This window comes from Schistocerca nitens, chromosome 4, assembly GCF_023898315.1.
Source record: "Schistocerca nitens isolate TAMUIC-IGC-003100 chromosome 4, iqSchNite1.1, whole genome shotgun sequence".
NCBI lineage: Eukaryota > Metazoa > Arthropoda > Insecta > Orthoptera > Acrididae > Schistocerca > Schistocerca nitens.
This window is the reverse complement of record NC_064617.1, coordinates 172706660-172726531: the sequence shown is the minus strand read 5'-3', so window position 1 is coordinate 172726531 and position 19872 is coordinate 172706660. Positions and strand designations below refer to the sequence as shown.

Sequence of the window (19872 nt, the reverse complement as noted above, 5' to 3'; positions counted from 1 at the left end):
GTTATTTACTGCTGGTAAGTTTACATTCCACTCTTAACGAAATTCTTCATTTAACGTGGAACCTGTCTCGCATTTGCTAAACATGAATGTAGAAAAGGAAAAGGGATATTGTCACAACAGTCTGTATTTCACTATATATTGTGTGTTATCAGCCGATAATACCATATGTTTGTACGAAATCAGATTTGCTTCATACTACTTAAAAATTAGCAAATATTTCATTATCTTCCGGTACACCAGAAGAAAAAGATGGGCACCTGGCTGAACCACGCGGCACAGCCAATAGTTGTTTACTATAACTGTCAACTCCAGTGACGTCAGAGGTGTGGTACGCATGCAAACAGTTGCGTGAGCAAACCGGCCAACCGGGTTATTTGGAAGTGGTACTGTGAAGTTTTGTGTTGTGTGAGTGCGTATTTGTAAGTAAGGAAATGTCGGGAGAATTGAAAACGAACCTATTTCGTGAAGCAGCAAAGATTGGAGCGCAGAAGCATCCGAGAAAGAGTTCAAAAACTGTTGGGTATGGAACAGCTGGCTTTAGGACCAAGTGGGTATTTCATTACTCGACCTGCGTTAATGTCACAATTTATTTCCATACGTAGTCTTGTCACTAACAACAAGTGCCGCTATAGAAATTCATGTGTTAATGTACATTACAGATTGATGTATTGGTATATAGGTTAATTGAATAAGGTACGGTTCTATTATAAAAACTGTTATCTGAGCAACTGATCGTTTATTGCCACACCCAAAACAGGTGGAAGGTCGATCTTGTTTTCAATGTACTTTGTCCATGAATACGTATCTCCCTAATGCCGTTGAGAAACTTATTCCTTGTAGTTCGTGTCTCGTACCAGTTTACTAAGGTTTGCTTCACCCAACAGCTGTGGGCATTAAATTCCCTTATATCCTAACCCATAATTTATAACGTTCGCTTTCCAGTTGTGCGAAGGAAATCAATAATATTATGATGACAAAACTAACCTATCAGAGACAAATACAAATCGTCAAATTCTTACTCTTACGACATAATAATACACAATATTTTGATGTCATGTGCCCACATGATGTGTAAGGTGTTTGTACAAAGTGGGATATTAGGAGACATCACACCTAAAATGTTAAAAAGTCGTTTACCATCACTACCTCTGGGCAAATCCTCATATGCAGAACAATCCTAGTGCAATATGTTTCAAGTTAAACTATATTTAGAAGCTGTGATTTTCTGTATTAACTGTTTTGCTACTGGTAAGATGGACGAGAGTATCTTCTTTCATCCCAGCACATTGACCTACATATCATAATACTGAAGTAATAGTGGAGCATGAAAGCTTATGAGTATGCAAAGTTCTTTCCTAAATGAATTGTAATTGAAACTAGGTTTCTACTTCTGTTGAGACCTCAGCAAACCATTGTATTAAATCAAATATGAATTAATTCTTGTGCCATGAAGTCCAGTCAAAGAAGGGAAAAAGGGCAACATTTTGAGTAGGCCTAGTCTCAAATCCTTGTACAGTCGTAGTAGGGAGGATAATGAACAACATAGGGAGGGGCGTGGCATTTGTAGGTCCCACACTAATGTTTTTCTTGCAAAAATATTTCCCAGTACAACATTAAACTACTGAAATTTCGCACAACACATGTTGCATTCATACTTTCTTCAGGACTAATAGTTTCCATGATGTGAGGGATGGAAAAATCACAGATTATCAACAATAATGTTTTAATGATGTACAGTTGATGTTTATTGTTAAATGAAGTGACTTAAGGACAAATATAAATAGTGTGTAACACATCTAAATGGGGTATAACTGTATTAAAACAGTGTTCCAGTGGTACAACAAAGTGGAAAGGGGTGGAGGTGGAGAGTTGAAGTATGAAGGAAGGAAGGAAGGTCACTGGATTATTGCCATGCATTTCCCTTCTTTGTAGATCTGCGAACTGAAGTGTGACCAGGCAATTCCCAATTATCTCTACCACACTACATCATAAAAGGCAACTACAGAGTGTTTCACAAAGTTATACTGATACTGCTGCAGCTCGCCTTACGAATTACTGGTGATGCAGTGTGCAGACATGCCTGGGGACGCTAATTTTTCACAAAATGCGTTAATACGGAAGCGTCCGATCCCACCCATCTGCTTTGACCCATGACTTCACAAATATGGTGCAAACGACCATAAACCACGATCCCAATATGGCGCATATAAAGTCAGTACGTACACATTATGAGGACGAAAATACATCGAAAAACACACACACTTTCCACAAAAAGCCTAATGACACTAACGGAACAAGCGCGGGAAATGGGATGTCTTTAGGTGGGGGCAAACTAAGTATAAACAAATTTAGACACCCACCCCTATACAAAACCACACAAAACGACGAAAAAAACCGACATCACAAAACTCCCCAAATACCACTAAACATAATATCATCTGGAATCTGACACTTCCCTTGACTTATATAGCCCAACAGAAGCTCCCAATCCCATAAATTAGGATCAAACATTTCCCTTTGCCTATATAGCTCAAAAACATCTCCCGATACCAATATCAACATACATAGCCACACATTAGGATCAAACGCTTCCCTTGACCTGTGCACTGTTAATTTTATCCGTCATATCCATTCCTGAACAAAAACAACAACCGATTAATTTTACTAAAATTACCACATGATGTACAGCGAACAACACTAAATTAACCTTCACACAAAATCGTTAACTCACTGAAACGAATTCCACTACAAACACAGCCGACACTCGAACAATTCTGGATAATGAGCAAAAGCAAACTGAGCCCATTACACCACACAAACAAAAACCCTGAACATACCACCAGAGAGCACAACAAACCAAAACACGACGAAATCTACAAGCACGCCACACTCACAAACCAAACTCCGCGCCGTCATGACGTCACACACGACAACACCCTTACGTCACGGGTCAAAGCCGACGCTTGAGATCGGACGCTTCTGTCGACCCGTTAATGCTACATATAATACAGATAGGAATTACCCGTAATACTAACGCAAGCAGCACGGAAAGAGAGAATCTACGTAAATCTGTTCACATTGTTCTACACTGCTAGAGGGGAAACTTATTCTTAGCCATTGTGTATGGCAGCCATAGTATTCTTCTGGGAAAAAGTACTCCGCCCCACTAGGAACACTATTTGCATTTCAGTTTACAGATGGACTATACATCCCTCAGCATTTCCCATTCAGTTCTCTCATGTGAGTGGGCAAAACAATGTCACTAAGCTCAGGTTTATATAGTGAAGCTATTTTCAATTTAATGAGTGAGTATGTAATTGCAAAAAGAAAGAAAAAAAAATGCCAGAGCTAGAGCCTGCCCGAGTGTAACATGTCAACATGCATGCAACCATACAATCATTTCATTTCAACACCTATTTCATTGTCTCTGCTGTCAGTGCTGGAATGGTCTTCACAGTGTGAGTGGTATCAAATGCAGCATCTGAGACTCAGCTTTCCCAACATCTGAAGAGGCCCAGAGGCACAAACTGGGTCAGTGTTATGAAGTTCCATACAGCAGATTACTGTTCTACATTTGAATGTAAGCAGTCCTATTCTATCAGACATACTGATACCAACCCTGCAAGATATACTGCGGAGGTGCACCAATTGACTACAGCACATTTACATTGCTTTACAGTATGCTGTCAACAAAAGACAGTAACAAGATGCAACATTTACCAATCCAATTCCTTTCCCACCAACACTACGCAGGTTACTAACATCTTCACACGTAGTTCATTTTACAGCTGCAAATAAGTACTCGCATAATAAACTGAAAGTAACTTCACCATACGAACAGCAGCTCACTGAAGTTATTTAGGCTACTCACACAAGAGAATTGGACAGGAAACACTGAGGATATACAGTTTGCTTGTAAACTGAAAAGAGAGTAGCACTCATGGTGGGGAAAGTCATCTTTCCTGGTAAACGTACAGGATCATTAAGAATCAGTTTCCCTTCTAACAGTCTAGAACACGGTGCTTAGATTTATTTAGAATCCGTTCATATGTATTTTCTGTTTTGTTAGTGTTTTGTTAATGCATTTTGTGGAAAATAAACATCCCATGGTCTGCAGCTCGTGGTCTCGAAGTAGCGTTCTCGCTTCCAAATCCGAGGTCCTGGGTTCGATTCCTGGTGGGGTCAGGGATTGTCACCTGTCTCAAGATGTCGTCTTCATCATCATCATTTCATCCCCATTATGCTCGGAGGAAGGCAATGGCAAACCACCTCTGCTAGGACCTTGCCTAGTACACTAGTGCGGGTCTCCCGCATTGTCCCCTATGCTCTGTCAAGGAGTATGGCACTTCATCACTCAGGCATGTCTGCACACTACCTTGCCAGTGAGCTGCAGAAGGGTCGGTATAACTTTATGAAACACCCTGTAGTGGCTTTTTGTGATGTAAAGAGGTGGTGGGGAATTACCTGTTCGCTCTTCAATTCACAGACCTACAAAGAACAGACGTATCTGATCACAATGTAGTAATCTGCCTTCCCTCACCTGTTTGCTTTGTAACCCCTCCAGCCTGTCACACCACCAGAACACAATTTATCCCTTAATACAGTTCTACTGGACTTGTGAGTGATACACACATAATATTTGTTCCTAACCACTTCATTTAACAAAAATCGTCAGTTTCATATAATTAAAACACTACATTTTAATAACCTGAAATTTTTCTATCCCCTGCAATATGTGGAAACAATTAGTCTTAGGGGAAAAAAAAAATGAATGACCTTTTTTGTAAAACTTTTAATGCAGATTAGTGTTGCACTGGGAAACATTTTTGTTAGAATAGGGCTTTTCAAGATATTCAAGAAAAACATAAAGTTATCTTTAACCCCCCCCCCCCCCCCCCCCCTCTGCTAACTCCCCACGAGTCAGTATTTTTAGTATGTTGTGCATGACACATACCACAAAAATTTGCAACTTTTGTGGTAGCTGCGACACTATACTCACATCCAAATGAAGCAGGGTTCAGTTTGGCCACACAAATATAGGTTTTTTGTGATTTCCCTAAATCGTGTTAAGACAAATTTTAGGATGATACTTTGAAAATTACATGACCATTTTCCAGTCCTATTCATGTTCGATTGGAGCTTGTCACCAGTTTCTAGATATTACCACTATTGATAGTGTGTTAATCCTAGTCTTCCTTTGTTTGTTTCTTTCCTCTGGGAATCTTTCCAGCCATGGCAGGCTGTGAACCTTGCAGAACTAGCACTTCTGGAAGCAAGGTTCACAAGAGAGATTCTGTGAAGTTTGGAAGATAGGAGGTGGTACTGGCAGAATAGAAGCTGTGCGGACGGGTTGTGCTTGGTTAGCTCAGTCGGTATAGCACATGCCCGCAAAAGGCAAAGGTCCTGAGTTCGAGTCCTGGTCTGGCGCACAGTTTTAATCTGCCAGGAAGTTTCATATCAGTGCAAACTTCACTGTGGAGTGTAATTTCATTCGGGAATCCTTTTACTGTCTGGGCTACTCATGCATGAACTGTGACCATTCTTCTTAGCTTCCTATTTTCCAAGTGCCACAGAAGGTCTCCTTTGTACCTTGGAGTACTGAAAGCAGTGACTGACGAGATTCTAGGGTTGAGTCCTGGCCTGGCACACAATTTTAATCTAATACTGCAAGTTTCTAAACAGCACACACTGCTACACAGTAAAATATTTTTGCTGCATGGTTTAATTTGTGTGTCACTGAAGCAGATTTGTGTCAAAATAACACATCATTTCATTAAACAGACAGTGGCAGAGAATTTTTGCAACATTGCCCTCAGTGATGACTCTAATATGTCATTCTCTCTTTTTTCCATTTTCATCAATACTTAAGTATGCAATTTCCCATTTTGTTTATGGAAACTGGATTCTTCATTGTCTGGTGCCTGTGAGACATCTGATCATGAAAAAACTTCAATGAAACATGTTATGGCATTACAGAAGCACCCAGTTCTGCTACGATATTATTTAAAAATAAATTAAAAGAATTTCTAGATGACAACTCCTTCTACTCATTGGCTGAATTTTTAGATATAAATTAAGGGGAAAAAATAATAAAAAAAACAACAACAACTTGAACATTAGGGTCATGCAATATTTTGTGTAATGTAATATCTTGTACAGACATCTTTTATTAACCTGACATGTTCCACATCATTACGAAGTGTCGTATTCGTGATCTATGGACCAAGTATTCAAGAAGAAAAAAAGAAAAGAAGGCAGTGTGCATTGCTTTCTTGACAGCTGAACGCGTTTCATTCAACATCTCTCCGTCTATAGCCCTACATTTTGTTTTACCTATTACACAGTAATCTCTGTTTCTTTAAAAGTTTCTCTTCAGTGAGTGGATACTAAGGAGGATCCCACCCATTACGAACTGCAAACAATCTAAGAGGGCTGCGCAGATTGTCTCCTAAGTCATTTACGTGGATTAGGAAGAGCAGAGGGCCTATAACACATCCTTGGGAAATGCCAGATCATGAATCCAGTCACACAACTGAGACAGTTTTCCACAGACAACCAATTTGATTAAAAGTTGCTTGTGAGGAGCAGTACCAAAAAGCTTTCTGGAAATTTAGAAGTAGAGACTCAATTTGAGAATCCCTATTGATAGTACTCATTACTCAGGGTGTTTCACAAGAACAATATTTTCTAAATCCATGCTGACTGCTTGTCAATAGGATATTTTCTATGAGGTTATTCATAATGTTTGAACACAGTATATGCTCCAAAATCATGCAAATAGACGTCTGTGATGTGGGTGTGTAATTCAGCAGATTACTCCTATTTTCTTGCTTGAGTATTTGTGTGACCTGTGCAACTTTCCAGTCTTTAGGCTTGACTCTTTCATAGAGTGAGCAGTTGTGTATGGGTGCTAAGTATGAGCTACTATATCAGCATACTTTGAAAGGAGCTGATTGGTATACAATCTGGACCAGAATACTTGCCTTTATTAAGTGATTTAAGAGGCTACATCACACCAAGGATATCTACTTCTAAGTTAACTTCTCTTTATTGGCACTGTCACTGGTAACATTACCATTGCTATTGCGCAGTGAAGGAATTGGTTGTGTCCTGCCACTGGTATACTTCATGTACAACCAGGATATCTTTGCCCCCTGTGGTATTGGGGTCTAGAATACACCTGTGGCTAATCCGTGCATATCATAAGAGGTGACTAATAGGAGTCTTTTTGTTTGGTCACATTTTTACCTTGGTATTTTGACTATTCTTTCTACTTCTGAAGGTTTTTGCTCTTTTAACTTTTTTTACACTTTTTAAGTTCGGCGCGACTGCTGGAGAGACCTCTAGTGGTAATCGAGGTCCATGCTGTCTGGTGCGGATTCGAAACCCGGGACGCTTGATACCAGAGACACTGTATGATAGAGAGCCGTGTGCAAGCAAGGACAGCAGGCAGTGCTCAATAAGGTGTTTCGAGGCCAGGAAATGAAGACGGTAATTACTGTAAGCGGACACTTCAGTGAAGTGGAATTGAGTTGCATTCGGCGTAAAGCCCGGAGTGTGAAATGCCCGCAGAACAGTTGGATGGTGACCTGAATTCTCATATGGCAGAAGGATAATGACGGAGGCAAGTGACGCATGGAAACATATTCTTGCCACAGTGGCAGTGCTGTTTACGGCAATTCTTAAGCCTCTGGCAGCAAGGCTAGTGCCGCACCGTACCATGGCAGCTGGTGGATGTTTAGTTATAAACGACTCGATTCAAAATGACCTGATTTATTTGTGTGTTGCTGCAGATTGTTTTCGTCTGAGCTCCAGAGGAAGTCTTGTTAGTGGGACAAGCTGAGGCATCCTGCAGTACTCAACCGTGTGTGGTTTGTGGTGTCACCAGGGAATACAGCATTCCTTATCCCTCCCCCCTCTCCCTGTCCTCAATGGAAGAGATAGAATAGCATCTTGAAGAAGATGGTGCTGCTGGAGGAAGGAGCCAGTCTATAGGATGGGTGCTCGCAATGGTGAAAGCCAGTGAATGGTACTGGGGAATTGTGCCAGATGACTTGACTGGATCTGTGACTAATGGTGTGTGGTGCTGGTGCATCATGGCTATGGTGCATCAAGGTACTGGTGTGGAAACTGTGCAAGAGAATAGGAGGGTTGCCAATCTATGAGGAAGGATAGCAGGATGCCAGGAAAAAACATGGAGACCCCATGGAGTAGTACAGCAAGGGACCCAATGAGAATGGGTTGTGGTCGGACATAGCCAGAGGTTGATGGCCTGCAATACCAGACTGGAATTGTGTAGAGTCTGCAGTGTGATGCCGGAGGCAATGCTGCCACCAGAGGCAGTGCTGCTGCCAAAGATATTGCCATGCGGCGATGGCGTCTGGCAGCAGTGCACATGGGTCCGGCGAGACTGTTGTGGAAAGGGCTATTGCTACAAAAAGATGCCACTGGAGGAACAGAAAAGGGAAGGAAATCACATGTGAGTGTGGATTAGAGGAAATTTGGAAAGATACTGCGCATGACAGGTGGGGGAAAGACCGTGAGGTGGCAGGTGCACTGAAGGCTTTGAGTATGAAGATAAGAATAGGAAGGCCAGAAGGTGTTGAGGAGTGGTGTGGAGGGTGCCAAAAAGTGTGTAAGATGTTGAGGAACAGCATGGAGACCACCAGAAAATTTGTTATGTGCAAGTGAACACTGAGAGCGCGAGGAGGAAGAGGATGGATGGGCAGTGAGGAAGATGCCACAGATATAGAGTGTGCACTGGAGCATTAAAATTGGCATAAGACATATTGAATTGCAAGTGGGCTTAGGACAGGGGTAGAAGATCAGTACCTCGGTGAAGGAACTGAATAATGCCATATGTGAAAGCACCGGAGTTAGCAAGGAGGTAACTTAATAGAGGCAGTGGGTTTTGACAGCACACATATGACACAGAAAAAACCAGCAACATACTGAAATAGTGCCCAGATATCGAAGTTTACGCTGAGTAAGCTCAAAGCAAAAAATACTGGACACTGTGGGGATGTAATCCCTAAGCCAAGTCTTCTTATGGCCATTGTAGAGGAGATGACAATGCCGAATCTTCAATAGTTGGTGCAGCAGACACTGACTAAACATTGCAATCTTTGATCCTCATTACCATTGTTGGGACAAGGAGAGTGCAAATGTCAATTTGATCATCGTTGATATTATAGTGGGACAAGGAGGGAGCAAATGATGATCCTTATCACCATTGTAGTTGGAGAAGGAGAGAGCAAATGGTGATCCTTGTTGCCGCGATAGTGTGGGACAATCTTAAAGCAAACATTTATCATCTTCACCATTGCAGTATGACAGTGAGGGAACAAACAGTGATCGTCATCAGTACTGTACTGTTTCTTGCAGTATTAATTGGTGCTATGGGGTTCAGTTTGATAGTTAATCATTGAAGCACTGGAACATTCCAGCAAGTAAGCACTACTGTTGCACTGGAACATCCTACTAGGTAATCAACAAGATTGCGCAGAGATGTACATATTTAATGAAGCCCATGGTGATATTGTCTCGTAGGTCGGTGAGTTCAGAAACAAAGTCCCACAAAGTGATGCGCTACAGTGGCCACAAGTTGCAGCCAGTGTAGAGCGTGGAGTATAGAGGGTGCTCACTAGTAGAACTCTGATTGATGAACCACCAGGCACAACCATCATAGAGCCAGGAGTATAGAATGCTCTCAATGAAAGAACTCCTATTGAGGGACCACCATGTGTGGTCGACATAAAGCTTGAAGTGTGAACTGACTGCAGAGAGCTCGGGCTGTGACCTAAATACTCACCTGCAAGGAGGATACCGGTAAAGGCATGTGACTCACAGGAGTGAGGTAGTGCCACGATGGCAGTAAGACTGATGCCGTATGGCTCTGTTGTGGCTGCTGGAGGTTTGGTTGTCAACAACCCAGTGTACTTTTGTGTTGCTGCGGGTTGTTTTCATCTGAGCTGCAGAAGCAGCATTGTAAGTGGGCCAGAGCTTTGGAAACCTTCGGTACATGAGTGTGTGGTTGGTGGCTGTGGTGCCAGGGGATACAGCACATTCACACATGTTAACATAAATCTTGACATTGTGATGAGTAAAATGAAAGCTTCCAACTTTGTGTATGGAGTTGGTAAGAGGAGTGAGAAATCCATTTTTCATTCCCTGTGCTCTGTATGACATGCAGCAAGCAGTTTTGTTATTGAATCTTCTCACATGCTGTTTTATCAGCTGTAGTTGTAACTTATTTTTCATTACTCCTGCCAGAATTATTGTATATAAATATTCCTCTGTTGCTTTCTTCATTTTTATTTGATAAATGCTTGAACTCGTGCTCAAAGCCCCCTCTGTGTAGTTCCTTTACTTTTCTCTTATCTCCTTATTGATACAGCAAAGTAACCTTTGTCATGTTAAATGATTCTCAAGCATACATAAGCTTTTTGTCTATTTTTTTTAGAGCCGAGATGCTGGACCATGTGATGTACAGAATGGGATTATTAGCAGTGTTAAGATCAAAGACGAAAGGAGGTAAGATTATCAATTTAAAGTTTTCACCTGTTGGCCACTGATATGGTACAGTCAAAACATGCAGTTTCCATATTAAAGTTTTTATTTATTCTTTTACCTGGATTATCTTACAGTGGTATTGAATTTGTTATTGTAAGTAAATAACTCAAAATTACACACACACACACACACACAGAATATATAAGTACACTTTTAAGAGGACAAGATCAATGTTGGCTGTGGCCTTGGTGAGAGAACCGAAAGCTTCCCTGGTACTGATTTAGACTGAGTTGTGAGGAATGATGGAAGTTTTCTTTTCATATGTGTGAATGGCATTTGCAACTGGGAAAGAAAAGAAACAACCAAGCAAATGAAGTTTCCTTATTTGCTAATGGCAGTTCTCAGAAAAAAAATATATATATAAAAAATATTTTTTATTTATTTGTCGAATAGCTGTGGAGGCTTAAGGCATATGGTTAAACATTGGTATTGTCAAAAATCAGCCAACATTGATGAGTCTGATGGGAGTCCTTGTTTATATTGGAATGGAAGAGAAGGTGGGTCATACTCATTTTTAAAAACACTCAAAAGACAGATATACAGTTTTGATATTGCAGAGAAAAATTTGTGAAAAAGTTCTGCAACATCATTTTTATTAAACATTGACAAGTCTCTGTAAAAATCAGTTTGCATTTCAGAAGCAATAATAATGAAAGAGTCATGTTGTTCTCTACATATGTCGAGTTGAGGAGGGATATAAATAGAAGTGATTCGACTAGTGACTTTTCTCCAGATTTTGAAAATTATTTGCTACATAGAAGTAATAAACTCTCACAGAAAATATTTTGACTTGCAACCAAAATGATTTCTTTCCTGACATGGCATCACTAGCACTCTTACAGAAAATATTTTGACTTGCTACCAGGGTGATTTCTTTCCTGATATAATGTCACCAAACGATGAGAACGAACCATTTAAGAGGCCATATGATCTTGAAAGTAACACAAAACTGCTGATTTTTACTCAGCATTTCATTCTTAATCTGGAAAAATGGCAGATGTTCTAGTATCTTTGTGTGTAACCCAAGGATTATAGGACCATTACCATTCCCCCATGAGCATTAGATTAGGCCCGAGGTATTCCTGCCTGTTGTATGAGGCAAGTAAAAGGAGTCTCACACTTTTTGGCCCTATGAGTTCAGGTCCGATTCTATGGTTCGACCTGCCACTTTCAAAATTCTACAGAGGAGCGGGCCATATGGGGAAGGATGCCTTACGTGGTGCGTGAGTGCCCTTAGATTTGATCTGAATCTCTTGTCATGGCTTTGCCTCTCCACATGCGATTCAGCTATTAGGGTGAGGACTATTTGGGTGAAGACACTTTCCAGGGTATGTCATCTTCTTCCATTGTCTCCTGTCCTCTTTCTCCTCCATGACAATATTGGATTTCTCTGCACCCAATATCCAGCACGGTAGCCAGTCCATTGTGGTGGGGCCGTCTTTTACCCATTTGGTGGTAGCCCCCTGACAACACAGGAATCGCACTGCTGATGCCTGAGCTATGAACTCCCATGTATGCCAAGGAGTAGATGCCTGTCTTCCTGGGGCATCAGGACTCCCAGCAACGGTCATCATGCCAGTTGGCCTTTGCTGTGGCTGGGTGGCACCTGTGAGGAGAGCCCCTGATCGGAGTGGGTGGCATCAGGGCGGATGACCCACAATGAAGCGGACTAAGTCATCTCTTGCTGGTGACTGTATGGCACCAGCAGTCTCTAAGAAGTGCAAGATAGAATACAATGCTGACAGGTATGACCCTAAATTGTTGCCCTCCCTCACTACACCATGGGAGGAATGTAGAGCTACAGAATGGAGAGAGCCATATTCGCCCATGATTTCAGTCTGTAGCAGAACCGATGGGGACTCTTTTCTACTGACGAAGCCTCAATTTTTCGTTGAACACCTTGAGAATAAGTTTGGAGAAGTGACAGCGCTGTCCAAGCTGCGAAACAGTGCAGTCTTGATTCAGACAGCATCCCCAGCCCAATCCCGAGTGTTACTCGTCTGTGACAAGCTGGGTGATATTCCTGTTTCCGTCACTCCCCATAAAAGCCTCAACATGGTCCAGGGGTTATTTGCCATTGTGACCTCCTCTTGCAATCTGATGACAAGCTCCGCACCAATTTAGAAGGGCGGGGTGTTCATTCCACCCACCGCTTTTACAGGGGATATCCACTGCACCCAGATACGCCATGTGCACCACCTCCCACTAGCATCAACTGTGGAGAGTACCACTCCCCCCTGTTCGCCAGACTGCCCAGTACTCCAAAAGGAGCAGAAAATTATGGACTATAAGACCCTGGACCGGTTGACTTACACAGAGGCTAAACATAAATTCGAAAGATTACACCTGATTTGGTTCACGTCGACATATGCTGCAGTTACATCACCATCGCCGCCCCAAGTGCCAGTGATTCCTCACCCTGTGCCACGAACATTGGGCCCTCTGGGCTACCAGAATGCATCTGCCCTCATGGTGGTAGGGGGCAAATCTTCCTCCGTTGCTCCCAAAGCACCTACTTTGGGAGCAAGGCTTCCGCAAATACAAGCGACATCGGTCCCCTCCCCCCTGCTGGAAAATCAACAGCCTCTTCTGGCTCTTCTCATGCAGAAGGGGTCCCTTGAGGCCCTCTCTTCCAAGGTGGACGCTCAGCAGTGACAGTAGAGGTGGAAGTTTCCCAGTCCGCTTTGTTCAAAGACCATTTGGGCAGGCGTCTGTGGGCCTGACGCTGGGGCAGTGACAGGAAGATGGGGAAGTGATCACTACAGCACAGATCATAATGTGCTCTCCAGTGGTTAGATGGGAGAAGGCCAGAACTACAAACCAAGAGAGCAATGGCCGAATATGTGCCATGTGCCACACTGTAATGTGTGGCAGCCCCACTACTTAAGAGGCAGAGGTTGAGTTGTGACAGTAAATTTTTGACATCTCTGCCTCGGCCAGTAAGAACTGTGCCACCCCACAAACGGTTATGAGCGATAAAATCTCCCAAAAGTAGGAAAGGTTTAGGGAGTTGATCAGTTAGTGCAGACAATGCGTTCAGGGGTACTGCACCATCTGGGGGAAGATATATGATTGCAGACAGTTATTTCCTGTGTCGTCCTTATCCTGACAGTCACAGCTTCAAGAGGGGTTTGAAGGGGCACAGGTTCACTGCATACTGAGTTCAGGACATACACGGAAATGCCACATGACACTATTATAGTTGCTACTGTTCCTGTAATATCCCTTATAGCCATGATGGGCAGAGGTCCACATTGCAGTGGTAGTGTTGGGGCCACCAGAGGGTTCTGTTTGTTAGCAGACTACTACTTAGTTTGCTTGTTCTCTCGCTTCTCTTAAGGGGCTTGCTGCAAAGATTTCTCTGAAGCAGCTTCAGGCACAGGGGAAGACAGTGAGGCTCCTCATCCAGCAGCTTTTGGCTCCTTGAGCCTTCAGAGAAATCTTTGCAGCAAGCCCCTTAAGAGAAGCGAGAGAACAAGCAAACTAAGTAGTAGTCTGCTAAGAAACAGAACCCTCTGGTGGCCCCAACACTACCACTGCAATGTGGACCTCTGCCCATCATGGCTATAAGGGATATTACAGGAACAGTAGCAACTATAATAGTGTCATGTGGCATTTCCGTGTATGTCCTGAACTCAGTATGCAGTGAACCTGTGCCCTTTCAAACCCCTCTTGAAGCTGTGACTGTCAGGATAAGGACGACACAGGAAATAACTGTCTGCAATCATATATCTTCCCCCAGATGGTGCAGTACCCCTGAACGCATTGTCTGCACTAATTGATCAACTCCCTAAACCTTTCCTACTTTTGGGAGATTTTATCGCTCATAACCGCTTGTGGGGTGGCACAGTTCTTACTGGCCGAGGCAGAGATGTCAAAAATTTACTGTCACAACTCAACCTCTGCCTCTTAAGTAGTGGGGCTGCCACACATTACAGTGTGGCACATGGCACATATTCGGCCATTGCTCTCTTGGTTTGTAGTTCTGGCCTTCTCCCATCTAACCACTGGAGAGCACATTATGATCTGTGCTGTAGTGACCACTTCCCCATCTTCCTGTCACTGCCCCAGCGTCAGGCCCACAGACGCCTGCCCAGATGGGCTTTGAACAAAGCGGACTGGGAAACTTCCACCTCTACTGTCACTGCTGAATCTCCCTCACACAGTAACATTGATGTGGTGGTTGAGCAGGTAACTACAATTGTTTCTGTGGCGGAAAACACGATCCCTCATAGTTTAGGGTTCCCCCGGTGAAAGACAGTCCCCTGGTGGTCGCCGGAAATCACTGAGACAATTACGGAGTTTTGGCGAGCTCTACAGTGGCATAAGCGGCATCCTTCCCTGGAGCACCTCATAGCCTTTAAACGGCTCTGTGCCTGCATTCACTAGCTTATCAGAAGATGGAAACAGGAGTGTTGGGAGAGGTAAATGTCAACCATCGGGTGCAGTAGGTCACCTTCCCAAGTCTGGGCAAAGATTAAATGAGTTTTTGGACACCAGACCCAAACAGGTGTTAACATAAATGGCGTGCTACCTACTGACTAAAACACAATTGCTGAGCACTTTGCTTGCGCCTCTGTGTTGGAAAATTACCTCCCAGCCTTTTACACTCTCAAACGGTGCGTGGAAGAGAAAGTCCTCTCATTCAATACATGCCACAGTGAACCCCATGATGCCCCATTTACAGAGTGCGAGTGCCTCAGTGCCCTTGCACATTGCCCCAACACAGCTCCTGGGCTCGATCGGATCCACAGTCAGACGATTAAACATCTCTCATCTGACTACAAGCAACATCTCCTTGTTATCTTCAACTGGATCTGGTGTGATGGCGTCTTTCCATCACACTGGCGGGAGGGCACCATCATACCAGTGCTCGAACCTGGCAAAAACCCGCTTGATGTGGATAGCTATCGGCCCATCAGCCTCACCAACGTTCCTTGTAAGCTGCTGGAACGTATGGTGTATCGGTGGTTGGATTGGGTCGGGTCCTGGAGTCACATGACCTACTGGCTCCATGTCAGGGTGGCTCCCACCAGGGTCATTCTACCACAAATAATCTTGTGTCCCTCAAGTCATCCAAACAGTTATTGCCAGACACCAACATCTTGTTGCCATCTTTTTTTATTTACGAAAAGCATATGACACCACCTGGCGACATCATATCCTTGGCACATTATACAGAGGCCAGCTCCTGATTTTTATCCATAATTTACTGTCACTTTGTACTTTCCGTGTCCAAGTTGGTGCCTTCTATAGTTCCCCCCCCCCCCCCTTCCCCCCCCCCCCTTCCATATCCAGGAGAATGGGGTCCCGCGGGGCTCTGTGTTGAGTGTATCTCTATTTGTAGTGACCATTAACGGTCTAGCAGCAGCTGTAGGACTGTCTGTCTCACCCTCTCTGTATGCAGATGATTCTGCATTTTGTACTGCTCCACCAGTACTGGTGTTGCTGTGTGGCACCTACAGGGAGCCATCCACAAAGCACAGTCATGGGCTATAGCCCACGGCTTTCATTTTTCGGCTGCAAAATGATGTGTTATGCACTTCTGTTGGCATCGTACCGTTCATCTGGAATCAGAACTTTACCTTACTGACGATCACCTCTCTATAATGGAGACGTATCGATTTTCTAGGACTGGTTTTCGATGCCCAGTTGACTTGGCTTCCTCACCTTCGTCCGCTTAAGCGGAAGTGCTGGCAGCATCTCAATGCCCTCTGCTGCCTGAGCAACACCAACTGGGGTGCAGATCACTGCATGCTGCTGCTGCAGCTCTACAGAGCCCTTGTCTAATCCCGAATTGACTATGGGAATGCGGTTTATGGTCCGGCATTGCCTTCAGCATTGTATTTACTCGACCCTGTGCTCCACTGTGGGGTTTGATTGGTGACAGGAGCTTTTAGGATGAGTCTGGTGACCAGCGTACTGGTGGAGGCTGGTGTCCCTCCACTACGGGTCAGATGTGTGCAACTGCTCGCCAGCTACACAGCACACATTCATAGTTCCCCTGCGCATCCGAATAACTGTCTGCTTTTCCTGCCCGTGGCAGACCATCTCCCGCATCGCGGCCCAGATCGGGGCTAACAATTGCGGTTCACGTGCGGTCCCTTCTCTCCAAGCTGGAGTTCTTCCATTTAACATCTCTACTTACGGTCCATTCACGTATGACTCCATGGTGTACGCCTCAGCTGCAGCTTCCTCTGGACGTTTTGCATGGCCCTAAGGACTCCGTTAACCCCGCCGTTATCCACTGTCACTTCCTCACGATACTTGACATGTTCTGGGGCTCTGAAGTGGTTTACACCGATGGCTCAATGGCTGATGGTCACGTAGGCTTTGCATATGTTCATGGAGGACATATTGAGCAGCACTCCTTGCCAGTTGACTGCAGTGTTTTCACTGCAGAAGAGCTGGCGGTCATATCTCATGCTCTTGAGTACATCCGCTCATACCCTGGCGAGTCATTTCTCCTGTGTACTGACTCATCGAGCAGCCTACAAGCTATCAACCAGTGCTACCCTCGCCACCCTCTGGTAGCGCCCATTCAGGAGTCGATCTATGCCCTGGAATAGTCCTACCGTTACGTGGTGTTTGTGTGAACCATAGGAAACGTCAGAATCCACGGCAACGAACTTGCCGACAGGCTGGCCAAACAGGCGATGCGGAAACCGCTTCTGGAGATAGGCATCTCCGAAGCTGACCTGTGTTTTGCCTTACACCGCAGGGTTTTCCGGCTTTGGGAGATGGAATAGCATAACAGCACGCATAACAAACTGCGTGTCATTAAGGAGACTATGAATGTGCGGAAGTCTTCCATGCGGGCCTCTCGAAGGGAATCAGTTGTCCTCTGCCAGCTCTGTATTGGCCATACGTGGCTAACACATGGATATCTACTATGCCGCAAGGACCCACCTCAGTGTCGCTGTGGCTGCCAAATGACAGTCATCCACCTCTTGCTGGACTGCCGACTTTTAGCCACTCTGCGGCAGACTTTTAACTTTCCCAGCACCCTGCCTTTGGTGTTGGGCGACAATGCCTCCACAGCAGCTTTAGTTTTATGTTTTATCCGTGAGAGTGGGTTTTATACTTCTATGCGGGTTTTAGCGCATGTCCTTAGTCCCTCTGTGTCCTCCACCCTAGTGCTTTTAGGGTGGAGGTTTTAATGTGTTGCAGAGTGGCTGGCTTCTCCTTCTTATTCTCAGCCTCAGCCAGTCATGGTAATCAACCAACCATTACCATTAATGACTATATAAATGACAACTCACAAAACCAGAAAAATGTAGTACAGGAAGACCTGCAAAGGGTCAGCATTTCGCGCAGGGACTGGCAGTTGACCCTCAATATCAAGGAATGAATGTAATATATTTCTACATTTATCTACATTTATACGTGCTTCATATTCCACATGAATAGGCAGAAAAACTCAGTATTGTCAGATTACAGAATTGGTGAGCAATGCATGGAAACAGTCACAACTGTTAAATATCTAGAGGTGTGTGTCCAGAATTATTTGAAGTGAATTGACCTTATAAAACCAGTTGTAGGAAAGGTAGATGCCAGATTGAGGTTCATTGAAAAAGTTGCAAGGAAATGTAGTTAACTGATGATGGAGGTAGCTTGCAAACATTTTGTTCGACTGATTCTTGAGTATTGCTCATCACTCTGAGAATAAGCAGGTTTCTCCACCTGTTTATGTGGAATATAGTGCATTTATTAATGTTGAGAGTAAACTGCCAGTTCCTGAATTGAATGTCCAATCCAGTAGTATTAATAAAGATAATCTAAAGAACAGCAGTATCTGTAGTCATTAGTTAGTTTAGTAAGTACAACAGTGTTATGGAAGTTGTCTTCCAACTACAGTGACATGACAGACACCATAAGACTGGAACAGTTCATCATGGAGACAAGTACTGATAACATCCTGAGAGTGATTTTCCAAAAAGTTTTGAGAAACTTATTATGTTCTCCCAAATATATCTCATGAAATGGCTGTAATGACAAAAATCAGAAACATTTGAGTTTGTGAGAAACTCTTACTGACAGTTATTTATCTCATGCACTACTTGCAAGTAGGAAAGAGGGTAGTTGGTATAAAAACTATCGTTCATCCCACACTATAAAGTGTGACTTGTAGAGTATAAATGTGTCTTGTTGAACTTTGCACATATATTCATCATACCATATACTCTGCTAAAGACTAACAGATTATCTCCGTTGTAGCCCAGTGTAAGGATTTGCCATTGGCTAAATATAAGCATAATGTAAAAAATGTATGCAGTGAAGTAGAGGTGTAAGTGGCAAACATGACAAATAAGTGTTCATTCATATGGTGCTTGGAAATATACATTCAAATGAGAGAAATTGAAATGCCAAATTCAACTAGTGGGGAAGGCAAATGGCAAATTACTTTCACGAAGAACTGTAACTTCTTTTCTAATGTGTGTTACTGATATGGAGGTTCAGATATGGTATTTTGTAATTTTTGAATCATACAAGTATCAGTGGGAAATATGAGAAATGAACTGAATATAAATTTGCTTATGGGGTAGTAAGTGAAATCAACCAATGACTTGCAGAAGTCATCTGTCACTTACTTCAACATATTATGATGCATTGTGTTTATGGCATACAGCAAAAGTGAAAGTGATACTTTGTGATGACAAGACTATAAAATTATCACTGAAACCAAATGTTTTAATTTGTATGCTATCCCACCTTGATACAAAGAAACTAAACTGCTCACATTACTAAGCAACTATTTTTCATAGCATATAGGTGCAACTCTGTTCATTAATTTTTAAAATTTTCTTTTCGCCTTGAACTGTCTTTATGTTGTGACAAGTTTCATAAAAATCTGGGAAATGATCACTATAATCGATATAGAGTGAAAAAAAATGCATACAAAATTTTAACATATTTAGAGGATATAAAAAGAAAAAATTTGTTGTTGTTGTTGTAGTTGTTGTGGTCTTCAGTCGAGAGACTGGTTTGATGCAGCCCTCCATGCAAACTTCTTCATCTCCAAGTAACTACTGCAACCTACATCCATCTGAATCTGCTTAGTGTATTTATCTCTTGGTCACTCTCTGTTATTTTTAACCCCCTCTCTTCCCTCCAACATTAAAGTGGTGATCCTTTGATGTATCAGAATGTGTCCTGTCAACCGATCCATTCTTTAGTCAAGTTGTGCCACAAATTTCCTGTCTCGCCAATCCTATTCAGTACTTCTTCATTAGTTACACGATCTATCCATATAATTTTCAGCATACTTCTGTAGCACCACATTTCAAAAGCTTCAACTCT

At 43.1% G+C, this 19872-nt stretch overlaps 1 protein-coding gene across 2 annotated transcripts in view; it reads left to right on the top strand.

The window, feature by feature from the left end:
• Window positions 1-324: 324 nt before the first annotated feature.
• The window catches only part of LOC126251353 (phosphoacetylglucosamine mutase), a 103827-nt gene continuing 84279 nt past the window's right edge, over window positions 325-19872 (top strand). The window contains exons 1-2 of one of the 2 annotated variants that reach the window (XM_049951723.1): window positions 325-547; window positions 10463-10533. In XM_049951723.1, coding sequence (XP_049807680.1) covers window positions 432-547; window positions 10463-10533 — 187 coding nt within the window. In that variant the 5' untranslated portion in view covers window positions 325-431. The remainder of the gene's footprint in view (window positions 548-10462; window positions 10534-19872) is intronic. The other variant, XM_049951724.1, reaches the window with a different exon arrangement.